The 16001-nt window shown below is 37.7% G+C and overlaps 1 protein-coding gene across 1 annotated transcript in view; it reads left to right on the forward strand.

Moving 5' to 3' along the window:
• Positions 1 to 12303, forward strand: part of LOC107747701 (cyclin-dependent kinase 4-like) — a 16248-nt gene extending 3945 nt beyond the window's left edge. Inside the window, exons 3-8 of the mRNA XM_016562301.1 lie at positions 4929 to 5064; positions 6553 to 6720; positions 7846 to 7955; positions 9163 to 9213; positions 9485 to 9620; positions 11304 to 12303. Of these exons, the coding sequence (XP_016417787.1) occupies positions 4929 to 5064; positions 6553 to 6720; positions 7846 to 7955; positions 9163 to 9213; positions 9485 to 9620; positions 11304 to 11378 (676 nt within the window). The 3' untranslated portion in view covers positions 11379 to 12303. The remainder of the gene's footprint in view (positions 1 to 4928; positions 5065 to 6552; positions 6721 to 7845; positions 7956 to 9162; positions 9214 to 9484; positions 9621 to 11303) is intronic.
• The last annotated feature ends 3698 nt before the right edge of the window (positions 12304 to 16001 follow it).

The raw sequence follows: 16001 nt of genomic DNA on the forward strand, positions 1-16001 counted from the left end.
GGGAAAGAAATTATAGAAATTATACTTTTATTTAGCAAGGATGCTTAAAATTGATCAAAAGTGATGATAAAGGCATTTGTAATGTTACAAAAGATTTCTATTTCAGATAAATAGTGTTCATATCGATATCGGAATTATATCGTATCGACCGAAATTAAGAAATATATCGTGATATCAATTTTGGCCATATCGTCCAGCCCTACGCCATACTATTCTGGTGATAATTGAGATGACTCCCCGTTAAAATAAACAAAGTGGTTTTTCGGACAGGTAGGATCTAAACCATCTTAAAGCCTGCCCTTGAATACCTGTATAGTTTTGTATTCGATCTATGAGTATGTCATGAGCTATAGTGTCGAACGCAGCACTAAGATCAAGTAAAACTAGCAATGAGATGCAGCTTTGGTCGCAAGAAGCAAGTCATTTGTTATTTTAACAAATGCAGTTTCTGTGCTATAGTGGGGCCTGAAACCTGACTGAAATTATTCATAGAGATAATTTTTTTTTCCAGCAAGGAACACAATTGAGCAGACACAACTTTTTCAAAAATTTTAGACATAAACGGTTTTAAAACATTTTTAAATTAATGTAAAAACTAAAATGAATTGTAAAACTGAAAGTTATTTTTTAAATTGTGTTCAGCATGGTGGGCCGCATTTGAATTCGTGGCGGGCCACGGCTTGAGAACCACTGTACTAGATTAATGTTTTTAGAGGGTCTCTTACACTGTTGAAAATATCCTGTTAAATTTATGCTTAAAATCAGCTATTGTTGCCAAAAGAATTAACTGAAAAGTACAGTGACAATGTTTCAAGTGTATCAGGATGGCATATTGGTACCTGTATATTTTACAGCTTATAAGCGTATAGTAAGTGATATGTTAATTTATCAAATTACTTGAACTACCAATATCTGCTTTTTACCTTTAAATGCGTTGATAACCACTGATAATACAGGTGCTGCAATTACTGGTTTTCACTGTATATTAAAATTGACAATTTTTACTTGCAAAAGCTATAAAACTGACAGTATTTTACAATAAAATCACATAATGTGATGTTAAAGCATGTACAGTTTTTTTTTCACTGTAGCTTACAGTTAACAGGTTTATACTGTAGTATTTATTCCAGTATTTTTCTGTAAAAATTACAAACATTTTTAACAGTGTACGTAATTAAACACTGTCTGTACTAGTACTAGTCTTGTTCAAAATTTCAGTTTAAACTAGATCTGTCAAGTGCTAAAAATTTTGTATCAAATTAATTACATGGTGTGGTGATTAATTAATCTAACTAACGCAAATCAGATTTGGCTGAGAAATTACCCCAAAAGATAATTTAAAGCCAATATTGTGATAAATGAGAAAAGCAGAAAAAGAAAAGTTTTTTTTTTCACTTCTCCATACAATGGAGGTCAGTGGTAACCAAGACAGTTTAGTTCCCTTTCAGTCGGTCACTCTCGACGTCACGTCGGATGACCGACGAATTGGGATCTCGCTTAGAGAGACCAATCTACTTCGAGTGTAAACTAAACGAGCCAATGCACATTGGCATGCAATTATTGCATCCAGCTGCTGCTGATCACAGCGTGAGTATAAGTAGGCAGCAGATGCAGCCCATATTCAGCTTTTCGCTTCGGAGCAGAGCGATCACATCGTTCTGCTCCTGACTACTCTACTGAGAGAAGAAGCAGCAGCTGGATGCAATAATCGCATGCCAATGTGCATTGGCTCGTTTAGTTTACACTCGAAGTAGATTGGTCTCTCTAAGCGAGATCCCAATTCGTCGGTCATCCGACGTGTCCTCTCCGTTCCCTCCTTCAGGGAACGAGGGTTACCATACGTAACCGAGACGTTTTATTTAAAGACAAAAAATTGTCATACAGGTCATAAATGACAAATTTTTCACTTTTGGGCAAACTATCCCTTTAATAGGATTTTTATTAATATGGAAACATGAAATTCTTTTTCAATAAAATTATACTATAATTAATAATCAAAGACTGCCAGGAGGTGGTGGTAAATGTCTTAATAAGTAAGTAATTGATTCTTTGATCCATTCATTTGATTTGTTCACATGGCTGATTCCTTCTTCAGGAATGAAGTAAATGAATTTCTTTAATTATGGGCCTTTGAATAATTCATTTAGGGTGTATTCACACCTGTCTTATTTGGTTCGATTGAATCGAACTCAAGTTAGTTTCCCCTCTTGGTGCGGACCTTTTGGGCAGGTGTGAATACAGCAATCGCACTCTGGTGCGGACCAAACAACTGTATCGAGACCCAGCTGAAGAGGTGGTCTCAGTCCGCTTCCAAACGAACTCTGGTACGGTTCGTTTAAGGTGTGAATATGACCCGACCTCGATCCGACCCAATTGCAGAAATCCCGCTCAGAAACATACAGCTCGCACAAGTGTTGTTGTTTGCGTTTCAATGGCTTAAATCACTTGTTTTTAAACCACAATGCTTAAAAATGCATGCAAATGATGAGTTTTTGTGACCATGGTGCACAGCAACGTGACGTGAGCGCGCTAAATAGGCTAAAGCTTGCCGCAAAAATTACCATGACTATGTTGGGGGAAACTAGTAAGGAGATTTTTGAATTATTTATTAATTAACTAGCGTTTTCTGAGTCAGTGGCGCAAAGATGAAATTGATGATCCTGACTCGCCATCTCATCATGGATGTGAAAATAAATGCATCTTTACGGATTACATAATGAAAGTATGAAATAATGAAAATTTTTTGGGGGATTTGAATTATTTAGTTTTGTGGTCATTTAAAGCTTTCTATAGATATATTCATCATGTCTGTAAGGAAAATATTCGCTATTGGTTCATTTTTGTGAAGCGCTCCTGTTCAACACAGAGACGGCAAACGCATCCTATTTGTTTTCTATATTTTACAAAAGCACAACGTTTTGTTGATCTTGTGAGTGCACGCAAATAAAAGTAGACCCTTTACAGTTCTGAATGATGTATTGTTCTTACCTTTATGAGCAAAAATGACGGCGTATTTAATTTGTTTCCACTGATGTCCTGAAGCGCGCTTCAGCTTCCACTCTCCGCACAAACGATTGAATATGCACATAATAGTGCACATTTATCTAGGTTAAATGTTTAAACTAACATTGTGATATGCTTTAAGTATTTTATCTATAGATTTTATTTTTGACAAGTCGTACTTACAACATCGTATGTGTAGCGTCTGGACCACTCAAACACACAATATATATTTTGTTTTTATATTTAACAAATACTCTGTAACCCCCCTCAGTTAACAAGCCATATGAGGACCCATGAACCCTTCCCCCCCAAATGCGTACAGATCAACTGGAAACTTCAGATTACATCAAACCTCTCTTTCAGACAGATGAGACTTGTAAGTATCCAAACTTAGTCTTATTAATTGATACATTAGGTATCATTTTCACCTTTTTACAAAGGTGTGTTTGAACTAAGAATCTGATGTTTCCCTCAGGTGTAAATCTGCTGAATATGCAAATGGTTCTATAACTTCATATTCCTTATTTCTCTTCTCTTTACTGCGTTAAGCTTTTAACCCTTTCCTATACCAACTGTATGCGTGTGTGTGTGTGTGTGTGTATGTGTATGTTAGACCAGTTTATGTGTTTATGTAGTATGTTGGACTAGTTTAAGTGTTTATGTAGTTAATAAAACCTTACTTGTATCACACTTGACGTTGTTCATTGTTTGCTAATAACTGGAGTCACTTAATCATGCAGATTTATGCTACAAGCTTTTGTAAAATTGTACAGTAAGAAAGTTATTTCCCTTAACCAGGAAATTAACGTTCTTAGAATTGACAAGACAGTTGACCCTGAGAGGTCAAGTAAATATCTACAGCGGATCTAAAATATTCATAATTAATTATAACTAGTTATGGTTAATTATTCATATTTCCCATGAGCTGATTCGTTACATATGACATTGTCTCATATGATGCTCATAAGTTTCCTTATATTGCGTTAGTATCTGATAACACCAAATCAGTAAAAGAATAAAAATTGCACTACGAAAGATTTCCATGATTAGCCTGTTTTGCACTTCCTGTTTTCCCTGCTTGAGAATTTCTGTCCAATGAATGGATGACCTTAGCACACGTGTGGTTTTGTTTACAATTTCTGGTTCACTTGCAAAAAAGAGCAGTGTGAAAGCGAACCGCACCAAACAAAAAAAATCAATATTGTATTTGGTCCGTGAATACACCCTTAGAAACAAATTAGGCTACTGCTGTGTGTTGATCGGAGACACACAACAGTTCTGCTGTAGCTTTATAGATAATATTTTTGTTTGCAAAATGAGCAAAAACAGTTATTGTGTTGGTATTTTGGCAGGTTTAGGACTGCCATGGACAGACGACTCCTAAAGCTTTTGATATTCTTCATAACATGAGGTAGTTAGTTTGCAAAAGTAACAGAAATTAGCTTTTCCAATACGTTTAAATAGATTTTTATAATTTATGTGTATTTTTACCTTTATAAGACCAATTTTCTCTAACCTAATTAAATGTATGCATCATCTTTTTTGTCGAATTCTTACATTTAATCAATAAATTCAATTCAAATAGTAAGACACTATAGGGCTGTTACCAATCAAATGAAATCAGTATCAACAAAATCTTTCTTTGCAATGCACAGGTGGCACAGAAGCTGCATCTGAAGTGGCATTTAGATGCATTTACACAGGCTGTTTAATGCAGGGTGTGAATGCCGTTAACCTACAGTTATAAATGCATAAATCATGTTTTGATGTTTGATGCAAAATGTTAAATACTGATATCTAAAATTATTTTTTTAGGGGGAAAAAAGGAAAATATACTTTAAAAATAAAATAAATTCTTATTATCTGCATCTGTTATTATCTGCATACAAACAGGCACATTTGATTTGTGTGATGTGTGTGTTCAGGCTGATGGACGTGTGCGCCACACTGAGAACAGACCAGGAAACTAAAGTAACTCTAGTGTTTGAACACGTGGATCAGGACCTCAGGACGTATCTGGAGAAAGTGCCGGCACCCGGACTGTCCATCGACCGGATCAGAGTAAGATCACCAACATGTTCACTCGCTCACACGCTGCAGAAGCCGGTACAGGACTTGCATATCCAGCTCTGTAGGTTTATTCCTGTGGAGAGGATTTGTGTCGTTTGACTGAGCAACTATGTGAGGAGGAAAAAGGATTTCCATGCTGATCCAGATGTTTATTGTGTCAGACTTCATCTGAAGCTTCATGTAGAAACACACTGGCATAAATATAGATCAAGTCCAAATGTTTGTTTGCGGTTCAGTGATTTAATAAGTTAAATATACAGTGAAGGAAGTTCAGGCTCAAACTGAATGCTTTCAAAAGAGTTTTCAGACTGAGACAAGACTTCCGTCCACTAGTTCAGACGCTCCAAACCTCTTCTTTACAGCCTTGTGGTGTAAAATATTTACTGGATGTTTCCCTTGAAATTATGTAGTGTTCTAACTGTTCAGGGGTGCGTTTCCCAAAAGCATCGTTAGCTAACTATGGTCTCAATTGTCCTTGAACTCTGTTGGTAACGACAGACTTCGCAACCATGGTTGCTTTTGGGAAAATGACTCCAGAAAGACGTGTTTTAAAAAACATTTTTTAAATTCATTATTGAATTCAGCATTGCACTGCACTAGATTGTAGGGTCGTTAAGAAAAAATAAAGAGATAAATACTTTGATTCGGCATGGACGCATTCAATTAATCAAAAGTCACGGTAAAGACATTTATAATGTTACGAAAGATTTCTGTTTCAAATAAATGCTGATCATTTGAATTTTCTATTCACCAAAGAATCCTGAGCAATAAAATGTATCACAGTTTCCATTAAAAAAAAAAGAAAAAAGAATGAACTGTTTTTAACATTGATATTAAGTAATGTTTCTTGAGCAGCGAATCAGCATAATAATCAGCTTTGCATCACTGGAATAAACTACATTTGAAAGATATTTCACACAGAAAAGCGTTATTGTAAATGGCAAAAATATTTTACAATATTACTGTTGCTGTATTTTTGGACAATGTTTAGAAACACATCATTACATATGTAATGCAAACACTTACATGTCCTGATGGGCAGCGGCGAAAGCTCACCTAAAACATGTCAACAGAAAGGTTTGAAATGCTTTGAAATGAAATGAGCCACCCATGTTCCAATCACACAAGACAGATGTAGGTAACACATTTCATTTCAGTTTTCTTGTTACACATGTAACGTGCATAACAGCAGCACTTTATTTTACAGTCCTGTTTCACATGTTATAGTAATTACAATAACTGGGTAATAACTAAATACCTACCCTTAACTTACCCCTAAACCTAACCTTAACCCAAGTCGTTACCCAGTACACTGTAAGTACACGCAAGTTTTTACAAGCAACTAACATTTCAACCAAACCCAAACCTTCTAGTACATACATGCAGTTATTAATATTACTCTACTCACTAATTACACTGTAACAAGAACACATGCAAATAAAACGTAACCCAGATGCATTGTGTTTGCGTGTGATGCAGGATTTGATGCAGCAGTTGCTGTGTGGTCTGGCGTTCTTGCACTCGAATCGAGTTCTGCATCGGGACCTGAAGCCGGAGAACATCCTGGTGACCAGCAGAGGGCAGGTGAAGCTGGCTGACTTCGGCCTGGCGCGGATCTACAGCTGCCACATGGCGCTCACACCGGTGGTGAGACGGAAATGCTTGCTCTCGCGTCCTGAGCGCCGATCGCACTGCAGTGCAAACACATCTGATGCTGTCTTCTCTTGCCACTCAGGTGGTGACGCTGTGGTATCGCTCTCCTGCTGATCATTTGAATTTTCTATTCACCAAAGAATCCTGAGCAATAAAATGTATCACAGTTTCCATTAAAAAAAAAAGAAAAAAGAATGAACTGTTTTTAACATTGATATTAAGTAATGTTTCTTGAGCAGCGAATCAGCATAATAATCAGCTTTGCATCACTGGAATAAACTACATTTGAAAGATATTTCACACAGAAAAGCGTTATTGTAAATGGCAAAAATATTTTACAATATTACTGTTGCTGTATTTTTGGACAATGTTTAGAAACACATCATTACATATGTAATGCAAACACTTACATGTCCTGATGGGCAGCGGCGAAAGCTCACCTAAAACATGTCAACAGAAAGGTTTGAAATGCTTTGAAATGAAATGAGCCACCCATGTTCCAATCACACAAGACAGATGTAGGTAACACATTTCATTTCAGTTTTCTTGTTACACATGTAACGTGCATAACAGCAGCACTTTATTTTACAGTCCTGTTTCACATGTTATAGTAATTACAATAACTGGGTAATAACTAAATACCTACCCTTAACTTACCCCTAAACCTAACCTTAACCCAAGTCGTTACCCAGTACACTGTAAGTACACGCAAGTTTTTACAAGCAACTAACATTTCAACCAAACCCAAACCTTCTAGTACATACATGCAGTTATTAATATTACTCTACTCACTAATTACACTGTAACAAGAACACATGCAAATAAAACGTAACCCAGATGCATTGTGTTTGCGTGTGATGCAGGATTTGATGCAGCAGTTGCTGTGTGGTCTGGCGTTCTTGCACTCGAATCGAGTTCTGCATCGGGACCTGAAGCCGGAGAACATCCTGGTGACCAGCAGAGGGCAGGTGAAGCTGGCTGACTTCGGTCTGGCGCGGATCTACAGCTGCCACATGGCGCTCACACCGGTGGTGAGACGGAAATGCTTGCTCTCGCGTCCTGAGCGCCGATCGCACTGCAGTGCAAACACATCTGATGCTGTCTTCTCTTGCCACTCAGGTGGTGACGCTGTGGTATCGCTCTCCTGAGGTGCTGCTCCAGACCACTTACGCCACGCCGGTGGACATCTGGAGCACCGGCTGCATCTTCGCTGAGATGTTCAGACGCAAGTGAGTCTGACAGTGATGCTCATAAAGGGCTGTGTGTGCAGTTTAATAGTTAATCAGGCTGAAAGCATCTTCCAGGTGGCTGTAAATGCTCATGTGCAATTATTGAGTGTCCTATTAGTGCACATCAAAATGATGCTTTTTTTTTTTAAAGCCCTCAAAGATGCTGCTTTACCGGCGTCCAGTAAATGATGAACCTTTTCATAAGAATTAGCTTGATTAATGAACCAAATTCACAGGAATTGTATTTCTTATTTAGAATCTTATTTATTTAGAACATTCAATATATAGATTTTACTAGTCCTGTCAAACGATTAATCGCGATTAATCGCATCCAAAATAAACGTGTTTGTTTACATAATATATATCTGTGTACTTTGTATATTTATTATGCATGTACAAATACACACACATACAGTATATATTTTGAAAATATGTATGTGTATTTACATGTATATAGTTAATATTTATATTTATATTATATATAAATGTATTTAATATATAAACATAACATATTTTCCTGATATATATATATACATGCATGTGCATGTATTTATATACACATAATAAATATACACAGTACACACACATATATTATGTACACAAAATCTTTTATTTTGGATGCGATTAATCGCGATTAATCGTTTGACAGCACTAGATTTTACAAATATCGGCACAATAACCTGGTTATTGATTTCTTGAAATATATCATCATTGTATCAGCTAAATTCAGTATCAATCGACCTCTAATTCTTATATATTAACATATTACTGCAAACCAATTTCAGTATATTAAATAAAACATGTCTTGAGTATTTCAAACTTGCAGTTACCCTGTTTTGCAGTTGAATGCAGCCTGTTTAATTAAGTAAAAGAATCTGAAATACATGATTTATTTTGAGATTTTATTGGTTTGTTCTGTATGGACTTACGCAGATACATTTACATTTATCAGACGCTTTTATCCAAAGCGATATCATTCATCAGAGAGCCAATAATATTTGTAATATACAATGGCAGATTATATACTACTCAGCAGTATATCGTATATTTCTCAGCAGCTTTGAATGTGGCTCATCCACTCAGAACTATGCTTATGAAAGTTTTTATAAACCATTGATTAATGGCTCTATTTTCCCATCAGGTCTGTTGATTAGCTCATTGATTCATTGGTTATTAATGATTCGTAATGTGACATCTCATCTTTCAGACCTCTCTTCTGTGGAGATTCAGAGGTGGACCAACTGGGCAAGATTTTTGCGTACGTAAAAACACACATGCTCATGTTTGAGAGGCTGATAATGGAGAGACCAGCACAGTACATGTCATGGCAGATCATCATCTTTGGCAAACATCTCTCATTACATGAGCGACAGCAGCAATGACTGACATGTCACAGCACTTGATGAGCCTGAACCACTGACTCGACATAGACATAGTCAACATTTCACATGAGATTCTTGTCCAGTGACTGTGCGTATTTCATTGCTTTATTAAATCAGCGTGTGATTAACACTGGTGTCGATTGACAGGGTGATCGGCCTGCCGGCTGAAGACGAGTGGCCCACTGATGTCACTCTGTCCCGGCAGAACTTCAGCCCTCAAACCCCTCAGCCAATCACAGACTGCGTTCCTGAGATCAGTGAGAAGGGGGTGGAGCTCTTATTGGTGCGTTTACGTTCACTGTCACTTCACATACAGCTACAATGTTACCAGAGTAAAAAACAACAACAACAACAGTCAATGTGCTAAAGGAGCTGTAAAACTGTAAAAAGCTAGATTATTTTTATGGGGCAAAGAAATCACAAATATTATCTTCCAAATCTCTTTTGTATCTGGGTTAATAATGTTATTATCATCGTCCATAAAACTGTTTTTATTACTTAAAATAAATGAACTTAAATGGACTGAACTGGAAAAAAAAGAATATATATGATTATTTCAGCTAGTTGCAAATTTTATTTGAAATACTAAAACCACTTTAACGGAATACAAATAATAAAAACAAAATTACTATAACATCAAAATTAAGATGAAAATATAAAAGTAAAAAACTATAGTAGTATCAGAGGTTGCGTTAGACTTTAACATTGACGGACAGGGTCGTAAAAATTCCGTCATAATCTATTGTTGCCCGTCATTTTAATTTAAATTTTTTTATTATAGTAACACGTTTAATTGCTTGTATTTTTATTCACATTTTAATTTTTAATAATGAAGCTACAGGACGAGCATATACGCTTATGCATTTATTTATGAAGAGAACAGATGAACAGAGACGGTGCGTCACTTTTCATGTTCAACACACACCGCAGTGACAGCAGAGGCCACTAAAAACAACTAAACATGCTAGAGCTGGGTAAAAAAAAAATAGATTTCTCGATTTTAATAGATTCTCATTTTTATGTACCAATATCGATTCTTAAATCCCAGTCGATTCTGTTTTCTGTTTATGAATGAACCGTAAATATAGCGCGCCTCCCATCCAATAAATCTCAATAGGCTAAGCTTTGTACGTTGTTACTTTTGATATGAAACAAAGTCTCAGATTTCAAATTCTGTCCATTTTATTAGGAAATACAAGCAATAAATACCGTTTTGGCGCTCTTTAATGTGGTGAGATAGACCGCTTTAGACACCTCAGATCAAGCGAAGCTGCAGCGCAGTGAACTGATCATCTCTTTTGCTTTACTAGTGGGTACTCACCTGTGCATAATCAAAGGCATAGCAAAAGACTGGTGACAGCTTTATTTTTGTTCTGTATCTGATGATCCCGTGCTCTTCTGCCACACTGCAGCGCACTAGCCACCAACTGGACAGGTGTTGGAATTACAGTTATAAATTGCAGCCGCTCTTTAATGTGGTGAGATAGACCGCTTTAGACACCTCAGATCAAGCGAAGCTGCAGCGCAGTGAACTGATCATCTCTTTCGCTTTACTAGTGGGTACTCACCTGTGCATAATCAAAGGCATAGCAAAAGACTGGTGACAGCTTTATTTTTGTTCTGTATCTGATGATCCCGTGCTCTTCTGCCACACTGCAGCGCACTAGCCACCAACTGGACAGGTGTTGGAATTACAGTTATAAATTGCAATAGATCACCCGCAGTGTAATCTGTCGAAGTGACGCACGGCCTTCAGATTTTTCTGTCACTGCTAAAAAAAAATTACATAAATGACGGAAAATTTGCGGTTAACGTGACCTCTGAGTAGTATATAAAATAGTGATACTAAATAAATAACACTAATTTAAATGTTTGTTTTGACTGGTTTCTACACACAATAACTAAACAAATAAACTAACTAAATGAACACCCTTTTGTTGACTCTCATCTTCCTCTGTCTGAACAGGAAATGCTGACGTTCGACCCGTTGAAACGAATCTCTGCGCTGAATGCTTTGGAACATCCATTCTTTGCCGAATGAGCGCTTTATTCCCATTATTCACTGCAGCTTGAGGTCACAAATGCAGCCTGGACCATGAAGAGCGTTTTCCCACCACATACTTAAGGACTTTAACATTCAACCATACCTGTCTGTGTGTTTAAACGTGTGCGTCTGTGAGTGTTTTCAGTGTTGTACAGGATGAGCAGGCGTGATGATAGACTTGAACTTTTAAGTGTCATATTTCTCTGCCTTTACAGTGTATTGTGGGTCAGTGGAACATTATCATTTGCAGGTGCTATGACGCTGCATTTCATTTCTGGTGGGAGAGCACTCTCTGTGTGTGTGTGTGTGTGTGTGTGTGTGTGTTATCCTGTGTCCAGCATCAGTGTGCTGATTTCACTGCCGCTCTGTATGTTTCCACCAGACAAAATATAAACCAGATAAACGGCCCCTAGAAATCACTGATTAGTGATCAGGATCATGTCCTCACTGCGTAAAGTCTGCTAAGACTGATACAAAATAAAACTGCCATTAGAGTCGGAGAAGCCATTCACGACTTTTCCAATTCAACTGAAATAAAATGCTTTTGTTTATAAATATGTGTGGATTTTAATTTTTTAGTTTAATCATACATGAAATAACATCTAACTGTTACATGAGATATGGTGATGAAATAAAGCTGCTGAATTGAATGAAATAGGTTGTAATGCGGCGTGTTTGTTTGTGGGTAGGTTATGTACGTGACGTCATGTTTCTGTTGTGTCATGTCTTATATTGCTGTCAGTCTCTGTGTGTCTTAACAGACCTGTATCATATTGATGATTAATGTGAGCTGCCTGCTCTCCTGTCCTGTGCTTACATTTACATTTCTGCATTTGGTAGACGCTTTCATCCAAAGCCACTTGATTGCATGTCAGAAGTTCTTGCATTCCCTGAGAATCAAACCCATGACATTGGCGTTACTAGTGCTGTGATGCTTCTGATGGCAAACAGACAGACTCCCGCAGAGGAAACGTTTCTGGCCAGACTCACCTTTACTGCTCTAATAATGTCTTTAACAGTACTGGCGACAGTCCCAGCAGAAAACCCATCACTGTTAAGTCACTGTAATTAGTCTATCTATTGCATGAAAGCCATTATGTATGTTGTTCTTGGCTGTTCCTAAAGGTCTACATTTTTAAAAAATGTTATTTTACGTTGCAATATGTTTTTTATTTGTTTTATTTTATATAGAATAAGGAATATTTTTGTATTGACGCTAAGTCCTTTTGTAGTCATGTCACAGCCTTTCTATGAAGTTCTGTCTCTTCTTGTTTATACTGTATTCTCTGATATTCTTCTGTCATCATTTACCCACCCTCCTTAAATGCAAGTGATCACGCTGGCGTCTCCATGTCCTGCAGCGCGCGCTTCAGCTTCCACTCTCCGCGCAAACGATTGGATATGTGCCTAACAGCGCTCGTTTATCTAGGTTAAATGTTCAAATTAATACTGTGAAATGCATGAAGTGTTTTATGTCTGTTTATTTTAGGCAAGTTGTGTTAGTTTGAGAAGGCTAAATTGGTCAAACATAATGCTCAGCTCACTGTCTGCCGCTTGGTCGTTCCTTTAAAAAACAAAAACTTGAATTTAACAAACATAAAATGTTCCAGTGGGAGAGAACGGGAGAAGGAAAGCGTGTTTTCTGTACATAAAAAAGGTTGAAGACATGGAAATAGTTTGTCATTTTTACCCTATTGTTTGTTATATTTATTTGCTCAATGTCTTCTGGGGTTTTGGTTCTTTTACTGTTGCAGATATCCCATAGTATAACAAAAATATTATATATCTCTTCATTGTGTTTGGGCCCCCCCTGGACGAGCGAACATAGGCACGTGCCTAGAATGCCTATGCGTAAATCCGGCCCTGGCTACGCCCCTGCCATAAACTCCACCGTAACACACACTCAATGTATGCATAGAAGCAACCTATAGGAACCTATATAGGGCGATGATACATGACTTTTATGAGCAGTGTTGCCAAGTGATGTTGCTTGGGCAGTTAATACATTATCAGTTCATATCCTTATAATTGTATCCGAATGTTACCCTATTTGCAAGCTCTTGTTATTTTTCAGTATGAAGTTCTTGAGCTCCCCTTCAAGGGAACTTCAGCGCTGTATGCGTCAAGAGCTGATGCTATGGGGATAGCATGCATGCTAGAGTCGGAAACGTGGAATCACTCCATTTTCATTGGCAGGTCATGTGACTTTGCATTGCATCACTGTGTTGGAAGCAGAAGATATGAGCCAGAGAAAAAAAATGAGTGACTTTGATAAGAGCTAAATAGTGATGGCTAGACAATCTCCGAAACAGCAATTCTTGTAGGGCGTTCCCGGTATGCAACAGTGTTTGTACCTACCAAAAGTGGTGCAAGGAAGGACAACCAGTAAATTGGCATCAGGGTCATGGGCGCCCAAGTCTCACTTGATCACACAGAAGAACTACTGTAGTTCAAATTTTTGAAAGCTTTATGCTGGCCGTGATAGAAAGTTCACAGCTGGACCATGGAGCAGTGGAAGAAGTTTGGTCTAATGAATCATGTTTTCTTTTAGATCAGTGTGTCCTTTGCCTGGGGAAGAGATGACAGCAGGATGAACTATGGGAGGAAGACAGGCTGGCAGAGGCAGTGTTCTGCTGGGAAACCTTGGGACCTGGCATTCATGTGGATGCCATTTTGATATGTTACTTTGTCTTGGTTCCAGTCAGATACCACAGAGGTCTTGTGGGGTCCATGCCTTGACACAGCAGAGCTGTTTTGGCAGCACAAGGGGGATCTACACAATATTAGGCAGATGGTTCAACTACATATTTAACTATCCATTTCAGCTACTCAAACTGAAAGCAGCAGCTCAGTAGGTTTTCACTAAGCCTACTGACCGGTCATTTAAAAACAGGTCCAGGCTATAGTTCATGTGCTGGTAAAGCTTCGTGAAGCATATTTCAAGGAACCTGGAAAAGTTTCTGCAGTGGAAAATGCCTAATGTTGATTTAATAGTGTTTGGAAGCAGTTGACGTTACATTCAGGTGTGGCCAGATGGAGGGTGTGAATCTCTGCGTTGGGTTCAACTGTATAACTACAGATTGGGTGATAAGCATTTCTGAATTTATTAATGTTTGTTGACATGCGGTATATTATTTAATATGAACCACTGCGGTACTGTTTATTGTATTTATGTTGTAAAATGTGATTTATCTTATGTATAATCTTCTTGTATAATTGAATGTTTGAATGATTGTTTTTTTATTTTTTATGGGATCATTCTGGGAATGAGTAAACTTTTTTTTTTTTTTTTTTTTTTTTTTTAATATTTTTGGGCTTCGTTTTTGCCCTTTATTTTTTAAATTGCAGGAGTCTTTCTGTAACCATGCTGCAACGTTTAATCAGATAATAAGACAAACCATGTCTTGTTTTAAACAATTCTTTGATGAAACATTAAAATATGCATTAACAAACACAATATATGATTTGCAAAGACACAAGATAATTTAATGATGTCATGTTTCTTCCCTAGCACTGTACACTGTATTTAGGGTGAATCGCTTTGTTGTATTCCTGTTGTATGCTGTAGATTAAAGCATCTGCTAAATTAATAAATGTAAATCAATTCAATTATTCCACATCACCAATGACTTCAGAGTTTTTATACAATGAAGTGGATCAAAAGTGTGTGTAGAGATCAGGCCTAGGGCCAAATGACCCACAACAACACATCCCTGACCCCTGCTGGTTATTACATTAAAGATTGTCATTATTTTCTTGCCTGTTAATAAGCCGGGCTGTTATAGCTCTAAGTAAGGCGAAGGGAAAACACAATACATATAATAATTGTGTTTTTTTTTTTTTATAAACATTTTATGTTTGTTTTTACCACCGATTCTGATTCGCTGCTCCGCTTCTCTCGCTCTCTTTTATTTTATTTTATTTAATTTTTTTTGCCTCCACTTCTCTTCCTCACAGACGCTGGCGTCACGACGCATGACGTACGCCGATGACGCAAGCGTGACGCAGCGCGGATGTCCCAGAATGCCGCTGTCTGCCAGCGCAGCAGTGATCAATGGTCAGGCGAGTCGGATCTACCGGTGATTTAACGCGTTAAACGTTGGAGATCAAGCGAGGATCGAGACGCTTCGGCTCGGATGGAAATCGCTTGACGTGACGTTTTATGAGTAAATGAGATCTGCGTAAAGAGAGACCATCATCATCATCATCCTCCTCCTCATAATCATTATCCGAGCCGAAGACAAACCCAGCAGGTAAGACAGACGCGTCAGACCATCGCGCTCGGTGATTGATCATTAATCTGATCATGTTATTGACATATCAGTGGCTGTCAGTTGAGAGCAGGCGGTGTTTGATTTCTCCATTAACATCACTTCTCTGATCCACGATATGATCACAAACACAGACTTCAGCACACTAGCTATACAGCTCTGTGATCCTGGGCTTCTGTAATTCATTGAAGTTCCATAGAGTAACATGTAAATATTATACAGTCTGTGGTGATCATTCAGTGTCTCAGTGCCATCAGTGTGATTGAGGAGTCATCTCTGTAGAAAGGTGGGTTTATGTTTCTCTTCTGCTATTAGGGCATTAACCCGTTTAATCCCAAATTTTCCCCAG

The sequence above is a fragment of the Sinocyclocheilus rhinocerous genome, unplaced genomic scaffold, assembly GCF_001515625.1.
Source record: "Sinocyclocheilus rhinocerous isolate Xijiao unplaced genomic scaffold, SAMN03320098_v1.1 scaffold5520, whole genome shotgun sequence".
NCBI classification, from domain to species: Eukaryota; Metazoa; Chordata; class Actinopteri; order Cypriniformes; family Cyprinidae; genus Sinocyclocheilus; species Sinocyclocheilus rhinocerous.